At 30.7% G+C, this 24,138-nt stretch overlaps 2 protein-coding genes across 4 annotated transcripts in view; one reads left to right on the forward strand and one right to left on the reverse strand.

Annotated features, from left to right (window-relative positions):
• Window positions 1-24,138, reverse strand: part of LOC123004276 — an 82,394-nt gene that overhangs the window by 48,465 nt on the left and 9,791 nt on the right. The window contains exon 1 of one of the 2 annotated variants that reach the window (XM_044397457.1): window positions 742-891. The exons of the other annotated variant lie outside the window; for it this stretch is intronic. Coding sequence (XP_044253392.1) covers window positions 742-784 — 43 coding nt within the window. The 5' untranslated portion in view covers window positions 785-891. Of the gene's footprint in view, window positions 1-741; window positions 892-24,138 lie in introns of those variants that run through there. 2 annotated transcript variants of the gene reach the window in all.
• On the forward strand, window positions 9,769-11,624 carry LOC123004277 (putative odorant receptor 69a). Of its 2 annotated transcripts, none has more exons than XM_044397459.1 (4): window positions 9,769-10,923; window positions 10,973-11,065; window positions 11,111-11,266; window positions 11,310-11,624. In XM_044397459.1, the coding sequence occupies exons 1-4, from the start codon at window positions 10,054-10,056 to the stop codon at window positions 11,355-11,357; spliced, it is 1,167 nt and encodes a 388-aa protein (XP_044253394.1). In that variant the 5' UTR covers window positions 9,769-10,053; the 3' UTR covers window positions 11,358-11,624. The 2 variants fall into 2 exon arrangements, with proteins under 2 accessions (XP_044253394.1, XP_044253395.1); XM_044397460.1 differs by having other exon boundaries at window positions 11,111-11,251.

Here is a 24,138-nt window from a genome sequence, read left to right on the forward strand (position 1 = left end):
TGTCACTAATGGACTTTATCAACTCGCTGGGACAACCTGTATAAAAATAATTATGTATTAAAAAAATGCGTCGTGTCTTGTTTGGTCTAAAAACTTTTAATTTTAGCAGGTATAAATTCGAAAAATTTGAGTAAGTGCAGTATGCTTCAAAATTAATGCGATATGACATTATTTAGGGAGCAAAGTGTACAATAATAATTATTTTCTGCAAGTTGTATAAAAAATTATGAGAAAAATAATTATTCAAATTAATTATGAATATTTTTTCAGTTGCTTAACAATATTAATGAAGCATTATTTTACAATATTGTTTTCTCTGCAAGATGACATCTTTAGATTATTTGTTCACTAATGAGTGTCATCAGATTCAACATCTGTAATAGGTAGAAGATTTCAGCATAATGCCAACCTTTTCTGCAAAGATTGGGTAATTATTATTAATTTTAATATTAACAAAGACAAGCAAAAACTCATGTTGTGTAATGGGATTGTCATTTAAGAAATCAAAAATTCGAAAATGAAAAAAGTCAAGTTCGAATCCTTGCTTCCGCACTTTGACATTACCACATAAATATGTATATTTTTTGCACTGGCGAGCAACACCTGTAATTACCCCAAGGTCCCCCGACAAGGATTTATCTTTATCAATGCTCACTTCCTATATTATAATTTCAAATAATAGCAATACCAGAGACTCGCAAGAGCAAAAATCGCCCCATTAACATTAAAGCTCCCACTTACATAATCTCAAGAAAAGTTCATAACTGCTGGCCGTTTTAATCATTCTTCTTGACGTAATTAACAAGGATTTGTCATAATTCGGACTTTGCACATAAATCACTCTCACTGGCACGAATTGTCACTGGCGCAAGCCCCAGATGGGTTAAAAGCACGTTGTAGTAGTCGAAAGAACGAGCGCAAAGTGTGAGTAAGCAAACGTTGGTACAAAAGCGGGCTCACGCAGGTCGTAGGTCAGGGCCGGGCCACCAGACCTATAACCTTAACCATATATGACTTATGTGCACTCTCTTTGCTCGGCTTGGGTCACACTCAATGCGAGGATTTGACGGTTTCAGATCGAATCATTTTACGAATATTATAAACAAATAAAAATGTAATTGACTGAAACACACGTTTTTTGTTTCACCCACGCTTAACAATTGCCAATCGGAAATTTAATTTCGTCATAAATTCGTGATTATAAATAAAGTAAAATTAAAATTTATCGAAACAATAATGCAATTCAAGAAGAATAGTATACAGGATGATTTACGTTGTCCTGTCGTCAATATAAAGAAAAAATGAAAAAAAGCTTCATTGTTTATTCATAAAATTGTAATATTAAAAGATTTATCGTACGTAAAGTAACTCAAAATAGTCCGTAAAGAAGCACTTTTTCGTACACATGTTGAAATATTTCGTAAAGTTGACAAAATAGTCAATGTTGGTCGCATAGCATTCATAAAAATGCGATTTCAAAAATGCTCTACAGGGTGAATCGTAAATTTTACAATCAATCAAATATACCCTAGTAATAATAAAATATTTCGTTAAAAAGATAAAGGGTATTAGTAAAAACACATTTATTTCTATAAACATATATAACATATACAGGCTGTCCCAACGGTCCGAAAAAGCTCTATAACTTGTTTATTTTAAGAGATATTGACTTTTTCTTTTTTTTAGATTATAGCTAGCTGTTTGATGTACATTTTAAAAATATTGCGGTTTATATACAGGGTGTTCCAATATTAAAAAAACATTAAAGTTATGTTTTTTTTAAATGGAATCTACTCAGTTTGATTTTATTTTTGGATTCTACGCTAAATTACAAATAACTTTTATAGAGGTTGTTTTCATTTATCTGTTATCAATTTTGATTTGTGGCGTTTTTTTCACCAGAATTTTTTAAATGCAGGGGTCTGTCTAAAAATTCGTATTTTATAAATGCTTGCACACAAGTTAAAGTAAGTAACGCCATTTGATTCCTGAATGTTTGCCGCATCTTTTAAGTGTTTATTCAACAACCTGCTCAGTGGCATGCGCCTACTACGATTTTTTAAACATGACAAATTAAAAATGTCAAAAACTAATTTTTTTCAAATGGCACCCTCTATTTATTATTGTACCAATCAAAAGATCTTTTGACAAGCTTTCCATCAATATAAGGTTTGTATAGTCTAGTGTAAAATTCTAAGTTGCTATCCTAAATTAACTAAATTTCAAAAAACTTTTCTGTTTTGGACAATAAAAATCGAGTGGGCTTCTGTCATTGTTACAATCTATCAATTTTATTGTGAAGATTATAAGTCCCAAAATGAATTTTACTCGTCAAGAACTCATTAACATGGTATACAGTCTTGGTGAAGCGGATCGTAATATTTTATTGGCTCAAAGACTCTACAAATAAAAATACCCAAATGCAAGACTGCCGCAAAGTGTTGCATTTAAAAAATTATATAAAAATGTATATAAATTGAGACCAACAACTGCGGAGGATATGAAACAAAGAATAGGCGATACATTCCATTTAATAAATGCAGATATATGCTAAGTCGTGTTAGACTATCTTTTAGACGAAGACTGCATACTTGTATTGAAAAAAATGATAATATTTTTGAACATCTGTTATAAAGAAAATTGTAAAATAGCTTGAATGTTTTGTTTTTTCTTGTTTGTTAATGTTTTTACATTTTTCTACTAAATTACTGCTTTGCGATATGTTAGATTTTGCGTAGTTTTCTCTGTAACTCAAATTTGCTCAATATTTTACATTTTCTTCCAGCAAAGAATTTCCAATTCCATACTTTTGTTTATTTTCTGTGCTAATTTTTTTTTGCATAAGGCCCACTCGATTTTTATTGTTCAAAACAGAAAAATTTGTCAAAATTTAGTTAATTTAGTATAGCAACTTAGAATTTTACACTAGACTATACAAACCTTATATTGATAGAAAGCTTGTCAAAAGATCTTTTGATTGGTACAATAATAAATAAAGGGTGCCATTTGAATAAAATGAGTTTTTGACATTTTTAATTTGTCATGTTTAAAAAATCGTAGTGAGCGCATGCCACTGGGCAGGTTGTTGAATAAACACTTAAAAGATGCGGCAAACATTCAGGAATCAAATGACGTTACTTACTTTAACTTGTGTGCAAGCATTTATAAAATACGAATTTTTAGACAGACCCCTGCATTTAAAAAATTCTGGTGAAAAAAACGCCACAAATCAAAATTGATAACAGATAAATGAAAACAACCTCTATAAAAGTTATTTGTAATTTAGCGTAGAATCCAAAAATAAAATCAAACTGAGTAGATTCCATTTAAAAAAACATAACTTTAGTGTTTTTTTAATATTGGGACACCTGTATATAAACCGCAATATTTTTAAAATGTGCATCAAAAACGCAGCTATAATCTAAAAAAAAGAAAAAGTCAATATCTCTTAAAATAAACAAGTTATAGAGCTTTTTCGGACCGTTGGGACAGCCTGTATTTCTGTCTTATTGTTCTACAAGTAACTATTTGGAGAGATCTACTTTTTGATCCGTTTTTTAAAATTTTTCTAATTGTTTTCAGTGTTTTTCATGTTTTGTTTTCCTACAAACAACAAGATATGCAAAAATATTATAGTTTTCCCATAAGCTTCAAAAGTTTCGTTATGAGTTCGTTCGCATTTATTTGTATTCATTTCAAGTATTTTCGTTTTTAAATCATTTCGGTGTCACAATGAGCACTTTGTAACACTGTTTTTTGGCGACATTTTATGTAATACTTTGGCTATCATTGGCCATAGACTGTCGTTTTTAAGTAAAAAATGGTTGCAGTTCAACATATTTCACCGAAACTAATGCAATTTAGGCTATTTTTGAGCCATTTGGGTACCGCATACGTCCAGTGTCAAAAATTTTAACTGTCAAATGTAATAATAAATGCAATTTAAAAAACCCTCAACAGAAAAAATAGTATAAAAATTGCGTGTTATACAACCTCTCATTGTGATAATAACACTCGCCACTGCGTTTATGCCACAAACTACTCGTACCACAATGAGAGTGTTTGTAACACTTGTTTTTTAATATACTATTTTCTATTTCGGTATCATAATTAGCATTTTGTGTAACTGAAAAAGATGCATAAAATGCAACTTTGTGACACTGTTTTTGGCAACATTTTATGCAACACTTTTTCCATCACTAGCTGCATACTGTCATTTTTAAATTTTAAGTGAGAAATCGTAAATCAATGTATTCCATCGAAACTAAAGCAATTTTAGCTATTTTAAAGCAATTTGAGTACCGCATATATCAAATGTAAATAACTTTAACTGTCAAATAACTCAAATATAATAATAAATTTAAAATGCGCTCAATAAAAAAATAGTATGTATAGAAAATACGTGTTACAACTTCTCATTGTGATACTAGTGCATTGTACATTTTAAAAGGTATACTATTTGTTTTTTTTTCAATATTAAAATGAAATGGAGAAATCCTTTTTTTTTATTATTCTGGAGTTGAAAGATACAAATTTCTGAAATTTTTACTTGGAATTTTGTATACATTTTTTAATCCTTTTCGATTTATACAAATTTAAAAAATTATATACCTATAATCGATTTTTTTTATTTTAGGACTCTAAGGGTGGTTTGCACCAACACTAGTTAAATTTAATCTCTGATTAAGAACAATTGTAACTACGATAATAACAATGGTTACTATGGATTTAATCAGAGATTAAATTTAACTAGTGTTGGTGCAACCCGCTCTAAGATGTTTTTAAGATACTTTTTTAAGTGTTTAGAAAACTTTTTAAGTTTTAATTTTTTTAGAATCTAAGTTTTATTTATTACATTAATTTTTTTTTTTTCTATTAATAGGTTACACGAGTCATTCACTATTGTTCTTTTTTTCTTCCATTTCCACACTTTTCCTTTTTAATTTTTTTGAAATACCTAATTTGTAGGTTTATTACAGTTTTTCAATATTTGTAAGTTTTTACATTTCTGTAAATCATTTTATAAGTAATTTTTTTTTTAGTTTTTTATATAATTTCAAATGTAGACGTAAAACAAAAAATAAACAATATGGGAATAATTTTAGTGATTGTAGTAATTATTTTATTTTTAACACAAACATAAAAAAACATTATAAGAAATGGCAACATTGCAGCTGTATTTTTGTGATGAAATAGGTGAAAAATACAGGGTGATTCACATAACTTTGCAACCGTAAAAAACTTTGAATGCAACCAGTTATACACTTGATTTGATACCCTTCGTGATAAAAAACTTAACAACGTTCCATAAATTTCCATAAATGATGTATAAGTCAAGGTCGTAGACTTATGTAGATCACCCTGTCTATGGTTTTTGTGTAAAAGAAAAACATTTCAAAGAGAAGAAAATGAATTTGTTTTTTTATTGTGGTGATATTCTTGGTGACGAAAAAAACTCGAGTTACCCTGTATAAGTCAAGGTCGTCTATAGTTTTTGTGTAAAAAAAAACATTTCAAAAGAAGAAAATTTAGGTTTTTTATTGAACTTGTGGTGATATTCTTGGTGACGGAAGAAACTCGTGTCACGCTGTATGTAGAATGCTGTTTCCAATTCTTCTCTGATTATGCAATACGGAAGTCCAGCTTACATAACACAATATAAAAGTATGCGCCCCGCTAAAAATCTCGTTCTCCTGGCATTACATTCAATTAAATTGCGTAAAAATGGTTCAAACCACGTTGCTCTTGCACAGATAACGGGCGCGCGTTATTTAATGCAAACTAACACGTACAACCATTAGCATAAATATTAGAAATAGTCAACAGTAAAACAGTGCGAGAGATAATCCGAATGCGGGCGCCACTGGCTCTTCGAGAATGATTGTTTTTCGTCTAGTTGATTACAATACAAAGTGCATTGACGGTGTTGACATTGGTGAACTATGTGGAGGGTTAAGCGTAAGCAGGTTAAAAAGCACGATTCTGAATGTGTGCGAGTATTCCTTGAACTACCACCTCTGACCCGAAGGTCTGGCCACGGGTCAGCACGAACAGACTCTTCGCTCATGTTACACAAAAACAAAAAAAATTAAATTAAAAGTTTTTCTATTCAAATCACAACTTTCACGAGTTCAGTTATGTCAACAATCCATGAAGGACGAGTTCAGATCGCCAGGTTGTAATCCTCAACTTACACAATTGTTAATCGGCTATTTAGCAAGAAAAACACTCGCTCCTGCCACTGAATTATTTATTTCTCTCAAAAGACTTAAACCTCCTCCCACGTGAGTTGTGAAACGAACACTAGAGACGGTCCTGCAGACCCGAAAAGTCAGACGATTGCTGGCACGATTTTGATATTTAAGGCCAAGCTGCGGCCTGTTACCTCTGAACTGGCAAAGGTCGGACCGATTATCCGATTCTTGCCGCAACAACAACACGATTTGTTTTCGTTGCTCGGAGGGAGATTAAGTCATTTTTTTCGAAATTTTCTTGCGCCACACATTCAAATTTTTGGGTTATTTTGAACGAGAGAGACTACGCTATTTTGAAATTAAAATTTTGATCTACAGATAAGTTTAGAAAGAAACCTAACACAGCTATGAGAAAGGAAAGAATTCAAAAAATATATTTCTTTCGATACAGAATGTCCGGAAAGTCACGCACCTTCTTGAAAGGTAGTAAGTGGGTAGACCCCAAGTACTAAAAAATGTTTAAAAAATTCTACCTGTCAAAAAATTTAGGAGAGTTACAATTTAGGATGTTTGCTCTTCTAATAGTCTGTAGCAAAAAAACTTGGAAAAATTTTTTTTCCAACAGAAATAGAGTCGAAAGAGCAAAATTTAAACTCATAATTTCGAAATTTTCATTTTTTTAAAGTATTTTTCTTGTTGTCTAGGGTATTGCCCGGTGATACAGTGTCATGGAGGTGCGCGACTTTCCGGACAGCTTGTATTTCATTGCCAAACTTTTTGCAAATATACCACTCCGTCAAAAAATAAACAAATCACTCTGTACGTGATTCAAATCATTCCCCTTAAATTTTTGTTTGAATATTTTTGAGTAAAAAAGTCACTACCTAGGTTCCTAGGTAATTAACCATATTACAGACAGACGACGGCCACATTTATTTGAAAAATTACTTTTTTTTTCGTGCCCTATTTTTATTGCTTAAATTTTTTGCAAATTATTGTTTTTAAAATTGTACTCCTAATAAATACAACAATTATTAATACAAAACTTGAATGTTCCAATTATTATTTAAAAACATGTTATCATCGTTCATCTTTTTTTTGTTGCACATTCTAGGATATTTTGAACACTCTACTCAAAAAATATTGCAAAATCTCTCTAAAAGAGGATAAAACAATAATTCAATCTAAACTATACAAAATGGCCAAGTTTTATTGGTCAAAAAGGCTTGGGAATGCTCAAAAAAATTCACGAATTATGTTTTTTTTTTTAATCTGAGAGTTCATTTATTTGCTTCCACTCTGTAGAATATTGAACAAAATGGTATTAAACGGATGATTTAAAAGTACGAAAGGGAAGTGTGTATTATTAATTACTATTTTTAAGGATATTGACACAATACAAGCAATATTTTTCAATATTTTTAATCAAATTTATTCCAAATTACAATAATCTCGCTATTCCGAAGTTCCGGTTAATCCGGACGAAACAAACCAAGCTTAAAAAAACTAGGGCCATTGTAGATAACAAAGTTGATACACAACCTGTTTTCCGGAAAGTATTCGCACAGTTAATTGCCGTTTTGTTTACTCTGTGCTCTATGTGACATTAAAACTAAAAAAACATAATTATGGCCTAAAAAAAAAAATTGTAGATTCAGTTGACTAAGGGCAGATCTAGAAAAAGGCTGGGGGGGGGCGAGGGGGCTTTAACAAAATGAAAAATTAGAAAATCAATTTTTATTTACAGCACACCTTTTAGTATACTTTTAAAAGTTGTAGCATCTACCCTCTTTGTACTACAAATAACCCCTTCAAAATTTTAAGTGGCACCACCACCTTTGTGATGCCTCAAATGAAAGGTATTTTGACCAGGAGTTCGACTGTGTTTTGTTTAAATTTTGAGTATTTTTTATTTATGTTACGGAGAACAAAATCTAGACACATGACCATTTTGTGAATTGCTTACGGAGTGCAAAATTTTTATAACAGAAAATGTCAGTTTAATTTTACTTTAAAAATAAAGCTTCAACTTTGTTTTGTGCATTTCATACTACATTAGTGTTACCAGTAATTGAGCACTATGTAACCTTACAAAAAACAATTAAAACTCAAAAAAATACATAGCCGGATTCCTGTTCAAACTACATTTCATCAAAAAGGGTGGTGCCGTTTACAATTTTGAAAGGATTATCTATAATATCAAAGAGGTAGGCACTACAAATTTCAAAAGTACATAAAAGGTGTCCCTCTGTAAATAAGAACTATAACCTGTTTCAGGATTTTCTAATTTTTGTTTATTTTTCTAAAATGCTTCATTTTTTTAAAAATCACCCTGATAAACTTTACTATTAGTCCATAGGGTTGGAGGGGAGGTGATCAACCCCACCACCATAAAAATGTTCTTTTATTTGCGGTTGAAAAAAAAGGGTCATTCTTTTTGAAAAAATGAGTTATAGCAGTTTTTAGATCACTATTTTCTAAAAATCGTACTGGCTTTGAAATTAGATATTTGACAATTTTGAACAATCTTACAAGATTCTTCGAACCTTCAGTTATCAAATGGAAAAAAAAAATATTCACTTAACGCAAAGTGTAGATACTCACGCAAATAAAAATTTTGACAAATAACAACATGGGTACGTTTTACTCAGTTTGAGAAGGTGAATTCAAAATTGCTATGAAAATGGATAGTTTCTTTTTAAAGTTTCAAAGTTGGGGAAAATTTCTCGTACTTTCGCAAGGTCATTCATATGATGATGATCGATTTTGGTAGTTTACAAAATTGAAAAGTTGTAGCTCCATTGGCAGTTGACAAGAATCACCCTGTATATTGCTGATTGTATTTTACAGGCGTATGTTTCGTAAAATTATATGAAGCACTTTGTATGCAATTCATAATTTTAAGTTAATAAAAAATAGGTGTTTTGAGGGTTACGGATTTTAAACCTGACTCAAATATCGAGAGATCAAGATAATTTGTAATCGAGTCATCTTTCGATCCGAAAACGTATGTCTGTTTTTAAAATAAAATGACAAGTCTAAAGGTAAAACGGCAATATGCGCTGAAATTACTTGACATTTTATTTGACGTTTCACAGACATACGTTTTCGGATCCAAAGATGACTCGATTACAAATTATCTTGATCGCTCGATACATTATACAGGCTGTTCCGGCTAAACTCCACATTAAAATATTGGGAGTTCTAACAATGATATTTACCTAAAATTTATATAGCCACAATCGCTTAGGTCCTGATCAAATATTTTCAAAATGGCGGCACTTCCGGTTACACCGGAAATGGGTATCAACTTCAGTATTTTAAATAGAAAACTTATTGCGTTTATTAAAAAGTAATTTAAAGTATTTAATTTAAAAAATTGATACAAAATTATACAAGCAAAGTAGTATCTAAAAATATAGGCCATTTGGTGTTTTAAATATAAATTTAACTATTCGTTTTTAAAGATTTTAAGATATAGGTTGTGAAGAACAGATGTTAAAGTGAGCAAATATGTCATTAGTAGTCATTTAGTAGCATGCAACGACCTATTTAATTTTTTATTTCACATTTTGTCTTAAAAGATGTTGAATATACTAGTTTTGGTTATAAATATTAAACTATAATTGGATTAATTGGCATGCAACGACACAAAACGTGAGAATTTTACACCTGTGTGGTTTTCTTTTCGCTATTTTATAATAGTTGGAATAGTTTCAACCGGAATACATCATTACCTTATTTAAAAAATATTTTAGTTATCAGAAGTCGTTATTGAATATTAAATAAAAAGGTTTGAAACAAAGTTTCAGCAATAGAATTATTACTTCAGTCAGAAAGACTAATATTGTCCGACATAATGGGGCACGTTTTAATGAAAGAAACTATTGCCTTTTTAACCTTTATGAGCTTTTGGCCAAAAACAAAAAAATCCTCCAAAATCCTGCCTTACTTCATTCTCTTTTTAAGTTCTTTTCTTCTATTTGGAAGCGTTAGTTACTTGGTGGTTTATCGAAAATTTGGTAAGTTTCGTGCCAGTGAACCCCAATTTTGTCAATTTTTCTCAGGTAGCGACGATATAGATACCATCGAAACGATAACTAGTCAATTCGGAGTATTATATTTTATAGCCCTTTTTATGTGGAAACGTGAAGGAATGGTCAAAATAGTAGCCTTGCTCTCTGATTTTTCAAAATTTGGACAACCGCGCTTTTTTGATAAACGCAACAGACAACTTAGTTTTTTTTTGAAGTACTGTATCATCGTTCTAACTGTTTGCATTGGTGGTGTTCTTCTTTGCCCAGTTATTTTTTCGGAATCTTGTGAAAAGATCAATCAAGAAACGAACCGAACGAAAGTTTGTGGAGTGGTGTCTAATGTTTGGGCCCCTTTCGACTACAGTGAATTTCCGCTGAAGCAAGTGGTTATAATTTGGGAGACTTGTTCTTGTTTTGTAAATCTGGGATGCGCGGGTGTTATGTCGTTTACCATTATTGAAACAATGGAACATTTGATTATAAGAATCGAACAGTTGAAAGATATGTTCTCAGATGTTATAAATGAGGACGACATAGCAATGAGGCAGGAAAAATTGAAAATGTGGGTCAATTATCATTTGCACCTTTTCGACATTGGACAATTAATGACCGACACATATCGCTACAGTTTATCAGTTATTGTTTTATGTGTTGGTATACTTTTTAGCTGTTGTGGGATTTCCATGATGCAGGTAAATCTCGACAAATATTTTACAACAATTTTCCAACATTTGACTCCAGAGCTTATCTAGTCATGGTTCAATATTCCTCTTCTTGGGGTGGTTACAATCTATTGGAATATTATGTGTCTGTGGTCAACGTTTGCTTGATACGGTATTACCCGTCTTTTGGAAATTCAAAATGAATTCTTTGTTGTAGTGTTTATCTGTTGGAGATTTGGCGTATCATAGCGTATGGTACGAAAAAGACGTTGCTTTTCAAAAGGCTTTGCTTATGATTATTATTCGAGCTCGAAGACCCATTCTTATTTATGCCGGACCGTTTTCTTATTTGTCTTACGTAATGCTCTTAGGGGTATGTAATCCTGTTTAATATATTTTTTTATTTTCTTTTTTAGGTTCTTCAAACTGCCTACTCTTACATCAACTTGCTCAAAGCAACATAAATATACGTTTAAACGCAAAAGGCCAAATCAGTTAAAAACACTATATTCAAATCGACACTTTTTCATTACGAGTATTTAGCTCATTGCAGATATTTATTATAATAAAAGGCATGAGGAAGGTTTTGTTTTTAAGTAAAAAATTTTAAATTGTTTTTAAAATTTAATTAATCCACATCAACATATTATGAAAGTATAACTTCGAATTCGATTTCGAATTTATTATGACGTCACAACTCATAACTCACGTGTGTTTTATATTTTATAAAGTTCTTTGAATAAAATTGTGTTACAAGAGAGGAAAGTGTATTTTTTCTTCCTACAGGTGGAAGTTACTGCCCGAGACTAACCACCCAGTTAGTACATATAATTTTTTCTACGATCCAGTAAGAAAAACTTAAAAATTAACAATCTCTCCTGAGTTCCGTTATTAAATCATGTTGTTTCGTTTCTATGGGGGAAGTAAAATTTTTACCTCCCTGAGAGGTTGCAATATTTAACACTCGGACTGACGCCCTTGTGTTTAAAAATTCTTGCATGGATCAAATGCTTTCTAAAACACTTATACAATAAAAAAAGCAGTAATCCCAAAAAATTATATTATTTTAATCGCTTACTTACTTAATGTAAAAAGTTCAAAAATACATGTTTTACAAGCCTTTTAATTTATTTTTTAATTTTTGAAATCGAGGTATAAATAAAACTTTTACAGCGCCAGTTGTCGTTAGATTTTGTGCTTTTTTTTTCTCCTACTGTCTCTTCTGTTCCACGTTTATTTTTTCTAAACAACCTGTCTTTTTCAAGACAAATGTTTCTGGGTATTTATTTGAGTTTAACAATGCCAGGACAAGCTTTACCTCATCTCACTCAAAGAGAACGAGAATTTTTCAAAGTTTCCAATAAAAAGATTAATGTTTGGAAATTTATTTAAAAAAATATAACTTTAAATTCCACTACTAGTTAATAAATAATAGTTTTTGCTTATCCTGCTTTCTTTCAATAGAAATATCACATCCATTCAGTAAATGTCCATCTTTTTCGCCGATTCAATTCTCAACCCTTCCCCTTTTGTACTTATTTTATGTTATTTTTTCAGACAGAATTCAACAGAAATGTTATTTTATGACGTATCGCGATCTAAAATTTGTTCAATAACTTTTTTGGAACTAAAATTAAAGTCTAGTTTATAGTCTCAACGCCGGCCGAGATGCCAATCATTTTGAAACGTTTTATAGACTCACAGGAACCGTTTTTCTTATTTTGAACTAGAGAACTATCCACTGAAATCTTTCAACGTTGTTTTTCGGACATTTTGTATTTATACAAGGTGTTTCTGAACTCCCCTTAGAGAAAAATTTCAAGTAAGATAAAATACCAGGGACATGGACAAAATGTTTAAAAAAATTTCTGTCAAAAAATTTTGATACTTATTTTTTGACATTTGATATTTTTATGTCTAAATAGACATGATTAAATAATCATATTGATGATCTTGTATAAATTTTTTTACAATTATTTAGTAAAAGTACAAAAATTTTGGCAAAAACAGCTATAAATAACATTAAACAGAGTTACAATTTGGGATAGAGCTTCCTTGTTTCCTCTTATAATAGCCTAACTTGGAAAATTATTTTTCCAACAGAAATAAATAGAATCAAAGTGCAAAATTTAAACTCTCATAACTTCGAAATATTTATAGATGAAATTTTTTTAACATTTTTTCCATGTTCCTGGTATCTCACCTTATATGGCATTTTTCTCTGGGACGTGAGTTCTGGCGCACCCTGTATTTAGCATATTTAATTTAGGATGCAGCTTCATTGTTTCCTCTTCTAATAGCCTGTAGCAACAAAACTTGGAAAATTATTCTCCAACAGAAACAAATAGAGTCAAAGTGCAAAATTTAAACTCACATTCTGTGAAATTTTTATAGATAGAATTTTTTTAACATTTTTTCCATGTTTTTGGTATCTTACTTTATAATGTATGTTTCTTTGGGGCGCGAGTTCTGGCGCATCTGTACACACTTGTTTCTGAGCACCTATCAAAAGCGGGCATAATTATGGCTTTTATTAGACCTTGGGCTTTTTTTATAACATACGAAATTCACCGGAAATATTAAATACTTATTCCAGAGTAGCAAAATGGAATTCAAATTACAATAAAACCACAGGCATAATAATTGTCGATTATAGCCCTCATGATATTAAAAGCCCTCCTAACGTCGGGCTTTAAACATTCCTTATTCCATTGGCACATACATGACTATTATAAAGTTGAAATTTTCCATCCACAGATTGGTCATTTTTTATTTTTTGTAAACCTAAAATTCTGAGCAATAGTCTTAAATCAGTGAAAAATGGATTTGCAGTTCAGCATTGTATTTATTTATTTTTGTGTCAAACACCTGAGAATGTGGCATTTTATTTCCTTTATCTTGGAATAGTTTATCTTATAAAGTCCTTTTTATGGTTTGTGGTCGTTGCAACGTCCAACAGCAAGAAAACTGTTGAGTAATTTTCTAGTTCTTTTTCTTTGTTTCTCATTCTATGCCTTCTTGCTTGACCGCTTCCATTTAAATCAATATCAATAAAACGGCGACAAAAACTAGTACCAGGAAAATAGCAATTAATATAAAGATGGTGTTGAAATAGAAAGCCCAGAAAGCAAAGTTTAAGGCCACGACCTGTGTTCTTTCCTCGCCACATCCACAAAAACGAATCAATTACCCGCCGCGACTCTGTAATCTCGTCAAATGACAGTAAATTAAATCGTGCTATATGCGCGTAAATATCCGTTTCCTTGGGAAAGAAAATCTTCAACCGGACACACCGGACATGGGACAGTGAAGAGGCAGTCAAGAAGAAAAAAAAATCGTCGATAGTTGAAACAATGCGATTTAATATTCAAGGTGAGGAGCAAAAAAGGGTGCAGTGAGACGGACGACCCCTGGCTCCAGAAATGGAATTGTGCGGTTTTAAGGTCGAAGTTCACCGAATCGTGGGCGTGGCGAGATGATTGTTTGTGGGCGAATCCTCGACACGACGCAGCCTTGTATCGGATTATTGCAATAACTACATCCTGATTCACCGCATGTATTAATCTCTTCGGCGAGGTGCTAACAAGGTCAATGCAACGAACGAGATACATTTTTATCAAAGATTTTATTACGTTTAATATTTGTTTTTGCCGCGCAATGGAGGAAGTTGTTAACTTGGCGCCGGGAGGGAAAATAATTGACATTTCACATGGAGAAAATACTAACTTTTTAAGGTCTGGTGGAGTTATTTTCTGGCTTCCCACACCGAGCTCCGAAATTAATCTACATGGATGGTCAAGTAATTTCATTAAAATAACTCCGCAAGTATGCAACAATTAAAATGTTACTGCCACATTCTTAAATCTAATGAAAGGATATGGGGAAGGTAATAGAATTTCCTCCTCGAGGGAGGAAATCACGGTATTTTTGCAATTTTGCTTTATTTTTGTCTTAAGAGAAGAAATCAAAATTTCCTGTAAACTTAAAACCTTTAATGAAACATTATAATAAAAATGTAAATTCAAATTCTTGCTGAGTTAGAAGATTTTTCAATTGTTGCTGAAATTGTATTTATTGAAAAACGAAAAAAACAAACTCTCTTCTTGGTAATTTTCATGACTTGAAAACAATAACTTTGATAAATGAATAACAAAGTAGAAAACTTTCGAAGAAAATCAAAATTTCATGTAAACTTAAAACCTTTAATGAAACATCAGAATAAAAATGTAAATTCAAATTCTTGTTGACTTAGAAGATTTTTCACTTGTTGCCGAAATTGCATTTATTGAAAAACGAAAGAAACAATATTTCTCTTCTTGGTAATTTTCATGACTGGAAAACAATAATTTTGATAAATAAATATCAAAGTCGAGAACTTTCAAATAATACACTACAAATAATCATTAGACACTTTTTATCTACTATCGGGACGTTTAATACACGAGAGCGACAGTCCGAGTTGTATGTGAATAATAAGTTTTATGGGAAACAATCTTTAAATCTCATGAGGAGTAATATCATTTCTCTTGGACGGTAATATGCAGGATAGCCAACCTTAAAATTACAAAAATACCGGGAATTTTTTTTTCCAAATTGTCAAGTTACGCATAATATTTTGCTAAATTAGTGTTCAATTGCTTTTGTAGCAGTTTGTCTTACTTCTGGGAGAGTACACTGCTCCATTTCGACGATTTTAAATCAGATTCACACATTATTTCAATATTTTCTTTGACATTTCTGAAATGTCAAAAATCAAACGCCATTTGGATGGCCTACCACGTTTGGACCTTAACTTTGTTAGAATTTTATTTTACTCAAATTTTGACTGAAAATAATGTGATTGTGAATAAAATAACATACAAACTTACCACCTCGCTTGTAATGTACTATTTAATCATGGGTTCTTTACTTTTCGTTTACATAAACTACATTTTTGTGGATATTTAGTTGATAAAATTTAAAGTGGAAAAGCATATTACCGCTCATGATAACATTCATTTTTGCTTCCATTTGCACGACAAAAATAATTTTTGAAAATATAGAAAAATTGTTATTTGTATAACAAAGCATTAAAGCAAATCCTAGGCAACCAACATTGCACTTTTTACTGACTACTTTGTGAACTTTACAGACGATTTCGATTGACGTCACATGAATCTAAAAAAAATACTTTTTTACAGAGTATTTTGGTTGACTTTTTTATTTCACTGACGTTACAGACAATTTCAGAAACATTAAATTCGAAAATTTTACTTTTTGGAACTTTAGATTTTTAGGATTTTAAATTAAACTTTTTTTTATACCTATTCTTAGGAAAATTGCACTAATTATAATTAAGAAAGAAATATGTTTCCACTTGTAGTAATTTCCTTAGTAAACAATAATATGTTTTTATCGCAGTTTGGTATAAAATACTCATAGATGAAAACTGTTGAGTACCCGAGGGCAAAGGCCGAAGTTGACTAAATTCTGAATGCTACGTTGTATACATCATTTTTTAAAGTTTTTGTTAACTATTTAAAAAAAAATTGAAGGTTAAGATATAGCGAGATGACAATTTTTAACTACTTTCTTCACAAGTGAGTAAACAAAAACTAACTTTATGCATTAAAAAAAGAAATGTTTCTTCTTGTTCTTTTTTAATACTATTTACAATTAAGAGCAAACTTCATTTAGAGCGTAACTAAATTAAAAAATATTATTATACGCTTGTACCTTCGTAGATTTTTGGTACTGTAAATTTTAAATTAAAGAATAAACTTTTAAATTTTGAATAATTGACAAAATAATAATGTTCCACAGTTGTGAAATTTTCTGCTTTTTGATTTAAATTTCAGTAAATTAATGACCAATTAAAAAAATTGTAATTCTTCTCTTGTTGGTAAGTTTGAATTTTTTTTACTTCAATTTGGTTAAAAGTATTTTCCACGGTATTTGCTTTCGCCTGCCTAATTATGTTTATCTTTATTACCTTATAATTTAATGACATTTCAATTTTGAATGAGCAATAATTTAGGGATTTGTTCAAAAATATCTTGAAGTTTATAGCGTTACTTAACATATTAATATAATTTTTAATACTGTTTTATAATAATTTTATAAATATTCTATAATTTGTCCCTGTCCACCATCAAATAAAAATAAAATTTAAATTATCTCCCATTCCGAGATAAACCTTTACGACACTTGTCGAAATACGAGCTAGATTTTGATAGTCTTCTAGTTACAATTTATGCGAGTCGTAACAGCAAATTTATGGTGTTGTCAAAAATGCAAAGATTCCGTTTTCTGGTTTAAAAATCTCGAAGTTTTTAATCCGGATTAAAGAGCTATTAAAAGGAGGAATTTTTTCACCGTTTCTTCTTTTATAGCCGACGTTTAAAGACTTTCAACTAGCCGGCCTCCGTCCATACATTTTATAATTGTATAAAACTCCAAAAAAAGCAAACGCAAACATCCTTAAAAGTAACAATGCGAAACGCCGGAGGTCATAAGGCCGAACAACCCAAGCGAAGTAGCAAGACGTGGAGGTCTATAATAAGAGCAAAGGGAGGAAGTGGACGCGGATGGACATGTGGAAAGATGGCGATGGTGAGATTACTTCGCTCTTATTAATACAATACAGCTTACAAAGTGCCTGCTCACTGATTAGACATTGCTGTAATGACTCGACGGAGCTCCTGCTGGTGCATGCCCTCCAGGGCATAAAGACGCTTTGTTGGAGGTTCGCGTTTCGAAGGGCATTAGCAAAGAATGAAATTTCATTGTCACCAGCATGCAATCCTATTTTTTTCTAAATTTCTTCACTCCTGTGCATGACTTTTAATATTTTCAAGGGGTGCATAAACAAAAAAACTTGATAAAAATAAAATGGCCAAAAATAGAGGTTTTTTTAAATTTATTTTGAAACGGCACAGACAAAAAATTTCAAATTTATATATATATATTGCTGCTAAGGCCATCAAAAAGTTCTGATATTGTTTTCAGAATTTTTAAACAACGATTTATTTTTTATTCAGTATAGTTCAACCTTAAAGCAGTACAAATAACATAAATAGTTTATTTTCAGATCTTCTATACATATGTTGGTATAATTTGCAGGACTTGAGAAACATTACGTAAAAAAAAGAGATTTTTTCTTCTCTATTTTTGCTGAATTTAAGTATTTAATATTTAGAACACTTAAAAACAATATAATTTTTCGTATAGTACAAAAAAAAATCAATAAATAACAGTAAAAAATACAAAAGTGGTTAATGTATGTACACAAAAAATAGTGTAAAGAAAATAGTACATGTTCAAAGTTGCAAAATGCTTCAAATTGTTGCGTTTTGAGAAATAATACACTACTGTTAAATTTGAAAAAAAATTCTGAAACAATTAAAAAAAAATATATTTGACTTTTTAAACAAAATTTGCATGAATGTTTGTGTAAGTGTGAAAACAGCTTGGAGGTATCAATATTTTGACCTAGACATATGTAAAATCTTCCGGGGAATCGATTAGCAGCGTCAAGAAAACTGCAAAATTCGTAATAGTTTTGAAGTTATAGACGAAGGTATCTATATTTTTGATATTATTGACTTTATCAGAAATTTTCTCAATAACTATTTATCATAGAGCACTGATCTTATATTTTATTTTATATGATAGAAAATTAAATTTTCTTAGAGCAAAAATGCTTGCTAATTAATTTGAGATGAGTAATATTAGGGTATGCAAAAGGTGAATAGTCTTAAAAATTAGTCAGTATTGTTTCTTGATTTTTTTACAGATTTTAAAATACATCAGAAAAATTATTTTTTTAAGGATTTAACATGCAAAATTGTAAAAAAGTTGAAAAAAAATTGTTTTTTTTATTTTGATAAAATGTTTAGAAATTGATTCTTATATTTTTTTGTAAAATTTTAATCAATCAGCCTGAGAAAACAGTTTGATGATCGATTCAAAAATTTACAGAGTTTTCCCATTACTATTTGTGAATACACCGTAGATTTTTTAAAATAAACAAAAAAAAGTAACTTTTTTCTCTTTTCGTTAAATCACCTTTTTTTTAATAGTAAAAAGATCTTGTAGGAAAATTCCAGTTTTTGAAACTATCCTTACATTCTTTGTTAAAGCCAAAAAAATTCTTTTTCATTAAAAGTCAAATAACTTAAATTGATGTAAAGAGAACATAAAAAAGCAAATTAAAGCTGAATGAACAAGCTATCCGGACCATGCATTGATTTAATTAATTAAAGTTTCCCCAAGTCCGTGGACCAAAAAAAAAAAATTACAATTTGTTTTTGCTCTATATTTCTTAGGATTGCGTAATAACCATAGCTCAGAAAAATTTTTGCCAATGGATCTCAAGACTAGAAACTTGAAGCTTCAAAATGGATTTTTTTAATCTAAATACGACCATTTTTCATTGATACAATCTTGCAAAAGTCACCAGAAAATTTAAGAAATTTTTTTGTTCTCTTAATTTTTTGGAATAGCATGAAAAAAGTTTATGTAGTCGTTTTGAAGTATTTAGGATAATAAGAAATCTTTTTTCAAAGAATTTTTCACTGTAAAGCTAATTTTGAATTAATTTGAAAATTGAAAAAACAAAATAGAAATTTGATAATGTTCTCTAAGGTGAAAATAGAAAATAATAGAAAATTTAAGACATCTTTGACATTAAAAGTGGTTTTAAATAATGCAACCTTACTAAAAAAAGTTAGAATAAACACGAAATTTCAAATATTATTAAGAGTTATTACTATTATTTTTTACCTTAAGCAAGAGTACATTATTTTCAATGGGTGCATCCGCCCCGATGCACCCATGTAGTCGGCGCCCATGCTCCCGTGATCTATGATTTACGACCATCGCTCGGAATTTCTAATTAATTTACATTTTTATTACCGAAACGGAAACGTCTCTACCTCACTAATAATTCAACTTCTCGTTAGTTCCTAACGATTTTCAAGATAAAGTCCTTTGTGTGCACAGTGCGTTTTTAAAAATTAATTACAGTCGAAGCGTGCTGGTCCAATTAAGGGTCGTCATAATTACACAGATTCGATTACAATTGCAAATAAAGATGGGCGCGTGGCGGAACGGTTGCGCCTGACCCCCGGTCACAGGTCACCGGTCCACAATGTAACACATCCGCACGTAGAAATGCGATGAATGAATGAAACAGGAAGGATGAATTAGATCGGTAAAAAGCACGTTCTCGGTCATTACGGAGCTAATTTAACAGCAAGACTCTAATCTAAGGAAATTCTTTTCCGTCAAATCGTGATCCACAAGCTTGAAGTAAATGTGAACTTGATTTTGAAAATGTAACAAACGGATTTGAATATCGTAACCAATTTTTAAAAAATCATCAAAAAAATATTTTTTGTTGATTGGTGCCCCAATGTAAGAATAGAAGTTTTAGAATAGGAAAGACTGAAGAAAAAAAAAGGAAAATGTAATAAATGTCGAACCAAAAAAAGATTTGTTTATTTATCTAATAATTTTTTTGGTTTATAAAATTTTGTTTTATATTTTAATAGTCTTCAAATCAATCAATAACTTGAATTGGTTTACTTCGCTTCAAAGTTAAGAGAAAAAATCCCAAGAAAAAAAGCTAATTTCATTTTGTCAGTGTTAATATTTTTCTTAAGAAATACCAACATAATTAAAAAATATTTTCCATATGTTATAACTGGATTTTTGTTTTGTCATCTCCCCAAGACCCACTCTAGTTCCGCCACTGGCAGTTTAAAAGTCATTATTGCCGAATGTGTGGCTCGTATTTTACAGTTTGCAGCAAATTTTTGCAAAATGTCATCACATTTCTTCCCTTTTCTAATATATTGATAATAAAAGAAAAATTTATGTCGAATAAATTTGCATTTTTTAATCAACTAAAATCGTAAATCTTTCATCGAAATTTAAATTTTATTCGAGGTTGGAGCATTCAAGTTTTTATTTAATTTTATAAAAGTGCTGGATAAACAAAATTCACTATTTTTTTAGAAAAATTAAGAGTTAATATTGACTCCAGAGGAAAATATTATCTCTTTAGAAATAAATATCTTTTATAGTTTGGAAAACTTGATAGGAGTTATCAGAGCTCAATTCGGTATCACTGAAACCTTTTTTTTTTATCAAAATTGCCTCATTTTCACACCAAAAAATCATATTTTTAGCTATTTTACGGACTTATTTAATTCCCTAAAGGTGAGTTTGTTTTGAACTCCATAAAATAGTACGTATTTATGTAAAAAATAGGGCGACGAATCGTAATTAATGACGAGGCGACGTAGGAACCGAGTCTTTAATGAAAGGAGTCACCTAAAACCTTTTGCGTACGTGGTGCATACAAGATTTTTTTGTAAAGCTCCCAAAACACGAATTAAGACCTCTTACTAATTAAAAAAATTTCGTTATCATAGTAACCAATTTTATTTTTTAGTCCGCAAAAACTGTTTTTGGGGACTGAGTAACTTAAATAACCGTTTTGTGTACTATTTTATTGAGTCCGAAAAACACTCATTTTGGGGACTCAAATGAGTCCGCAAAATAGCTATTTTTGGAAGCATAAAAAATATAGTTTTTAGATACTAGCAGTACATGCCCTATTTTAAGTAAACTTCCCCTCCCTCTCCTCCCTATTTTCGGCACTATTTTGTATTTTTAACCACTATTTTTGGGAAAATAATTGTACATGAATAAGAGGTTTGAACATTTTTTTTAAAGTAGTGAAGTACAAAATTTTTTCGAAATTTCTATCATTAAGTTCTTGAGTTCTGCAAAGTTTTTTTTATAAATGGCAACCCACTGTTACAATTTTTTGGTCAAAGAATATAATCTAGAAATTACAAATAAATAATATTATATTTATTTTAATTAATTGACGCTTATTTCTCAAAAAAAAAAAAAAACTGACAGAATCTGCTTCAATTTTAAAGTTGAATTTTTTTAATTTTTGGGTTAGAGTTGGATATAGTGCTTATGGTTGCTTCTAACCTTATTCTTAACTTTATTATTTAATGGCTCAAAAACTATGCATTCTAGAGTATTTTAACCTATTGTATCGTGTTCAGCACTCAATTTTACGTCTAGAAAATCATATTTTAAGGGTTTTTACGACTATTTTTATAATTTTACTCACCTTCAAAAACTCAAAAAATTCGTAATTTTTTAAACTTGACCCAATAACATTTTATGCACTGTTTTGAGTCTTTAAGACTTCTAAAAATGTAAAAAACGTTGCATGAATGAATTTAAAACTCGATTTTTTTTTTGATTTTTGTCGATTTTGGTCAATTTTTGGTACCCGGAGCGGTCTATTGCTAATAACTCCGGACTTATTGGTGATAACTTCTTACGTTTGGTACTGTTGGAAAGAAAATTTAATTTTCTATCATAAACGGAAAAGATTAGTGTTCTACGATAAATAGTTATTGAGAAAATTATGTACTGATGAAGTCAAAAATATCGAAAATATAAATTTGACTGTAACTTCCAAGCTATTACGAATTTTGCAGTTTTCATGACGGCAATCGGTTTCCCGGAACATTTTACATATGTCTACGTCAAAATATTATATTATTAAGGTACAGTTTTGGCGTAATTTACAAAATACAAAAATGAAAATTTTGTTAAAACACCCCCTTAAAAAATAGTGTTTTTGAACATGTCTCAGATGCGATTTAAACCTATATTATCCGATAGATTTGCCAAGCATTTTGTAGTTTCGGTGTTTAAAAAATTGATTCTTTTTTGGGATATATCGACTTGAGTTTAGTGCCATTCGATAGATTTTTTTACTCTGATTACAATGGTGTTGAGCTTTTTGCTTTAAGTTTAAAAGATTGGTCGTAATTGTCGTACAATTTTTATATCTATTAAGACAAAGTTTTATAAATAGCTTAAAAATCGAGATCGTAGTTTAAATTCGAGCGACTATTAGGGAATGAGAATTTATAAGAATGAGATTTTCAAACCATAAAACTTGTGTTGGATCAGAAATTTTATTAAATTTAGAAATCGTTATATCCAAAGTTTAACAAAATAATGCCAAAATGACAAAATAAATACGATGTGATTGACGACGTATTTTATAGTTGTGCGTATATTAATGGCAACATACGATAGAAACAGTGTAAAATATTAGTAAAAAATTAAGAAATTTGATTGCTTTATCACTTTTTCGAGAGAAGTGCGAAAAACGTGATTTAAATAGTTTGATTTGTCCGATTATTTTTTGTGGTGGTGCTTAAGCACCAGCTTTGATTTATGTCGATTCGCTGTGTTTTTGAGTGCGAGCCGCTATTGTGTCGCTTTCTGCACACCATGCTGGGCTATTTGTTTTCGCTGGCTTTATGCTGTCCCAAAGCGGACAATACCAACAACAGCATATGCTAATACGGCAATTATTTTTAGTTATGAAGTACCGTAGTGGAGATATAATACTGCAATGCATTCACTCGATTGTGTCCACCCTTGTTCAATAAAATTCCTCACATTTTTTTGCATCATGGTACAATGCCGGACGCGCGGCGCGTTACTACACAATACAAAAACTTTTTAACGTAAAAATGCAACAATAGTTACTTCCATCGGCGACGGAATGAATCGAACATAGTGCTCGTATTCAAATCCCAATTCATCATCCGGCAATCACAACAGTTGGTCATCATAATCATTATCGAGTTGAAAGAAGCGGCTGCCGCTTCCAAAGCCCGAGATGACCCCGACGCTACCTACAGGGAATCTGCCGAATCATTTCGGGTAATGAGGCGAGATGGGGCTCAGACATGGACAACCAAAGGGAGAGTTTTCCGAGCACAACAAAACGCAATTAAAAGGAAAAGAAACGGGCAAAAACTCAACTTTTACACTTTATTCTCAAAAAAGTACATCAATAGTATATTACAAACAAGTAGAAAACATGTCAACATCGAAATTGGATACATCCCTCCGAGGTTTTATACTATTTTATTTACAATAATAAGGTAATAAGCAAATTACCTTCCATATAAAAAGTTGAAAAATATGACATTTCAACTTCTTTTAACAATAATTGATATGAAATATCAGGTTCAAGTTAGAAAGTGGTCACTGCCTTAGCAGTTGATATGTAATATAACTACTTAAGTCTCAACCCGAAAACTGATAAGGAAGTGATCACTTTCCAACATGAACTGTTATACATAAGTCTTTTTTTTTAATTTGCCAAATTCTTTATTGGCTTTCTGTTCTTTAAAGAGGATGATT

Source organism: Tribolium madens, unplaced genomic scaffold (genome assembly GCF_015345945.1).
Source record: "Tribolium madens isolate multiple individuals breed KSU strain unplaced genomic scaffold, Tmad_KSU_1.1 Scaffold_1;HRSCAF=32;Tcas5.2_LG8, whole genome shotgun sequence".
Classification (NCBI taxonomy): domain Eukaryota; kingdom Metazoa; phylum Arthropoda; class Insecta; order Coleoptera; family Tenebrionidae; genus Tribolium; species Tribolium madens.

Coding starts and splice junctions, on each gene's coding strand:
- LOC123004277 (XM_044397459.1), top strand. CDS start 10,054: ATGGGGCACGTTTTAATGAAAGAAACTATTGCCTTTTTAACCTTTATG. Junction 11,066..11,110: donor GTCAACGTTTGCTTGATACG/GTATTACCCGTC, acceptor TCTTTGTTGTAG/TGTTTATCTGTTGGAGATTT. Junction 11,267..11,309: donor CTTACGTAATGCTCTTAGGG/GTATGTAATCCT, acceptor TTTCTTTTTTAG/GTTCTTCAAACTGCCTACTC.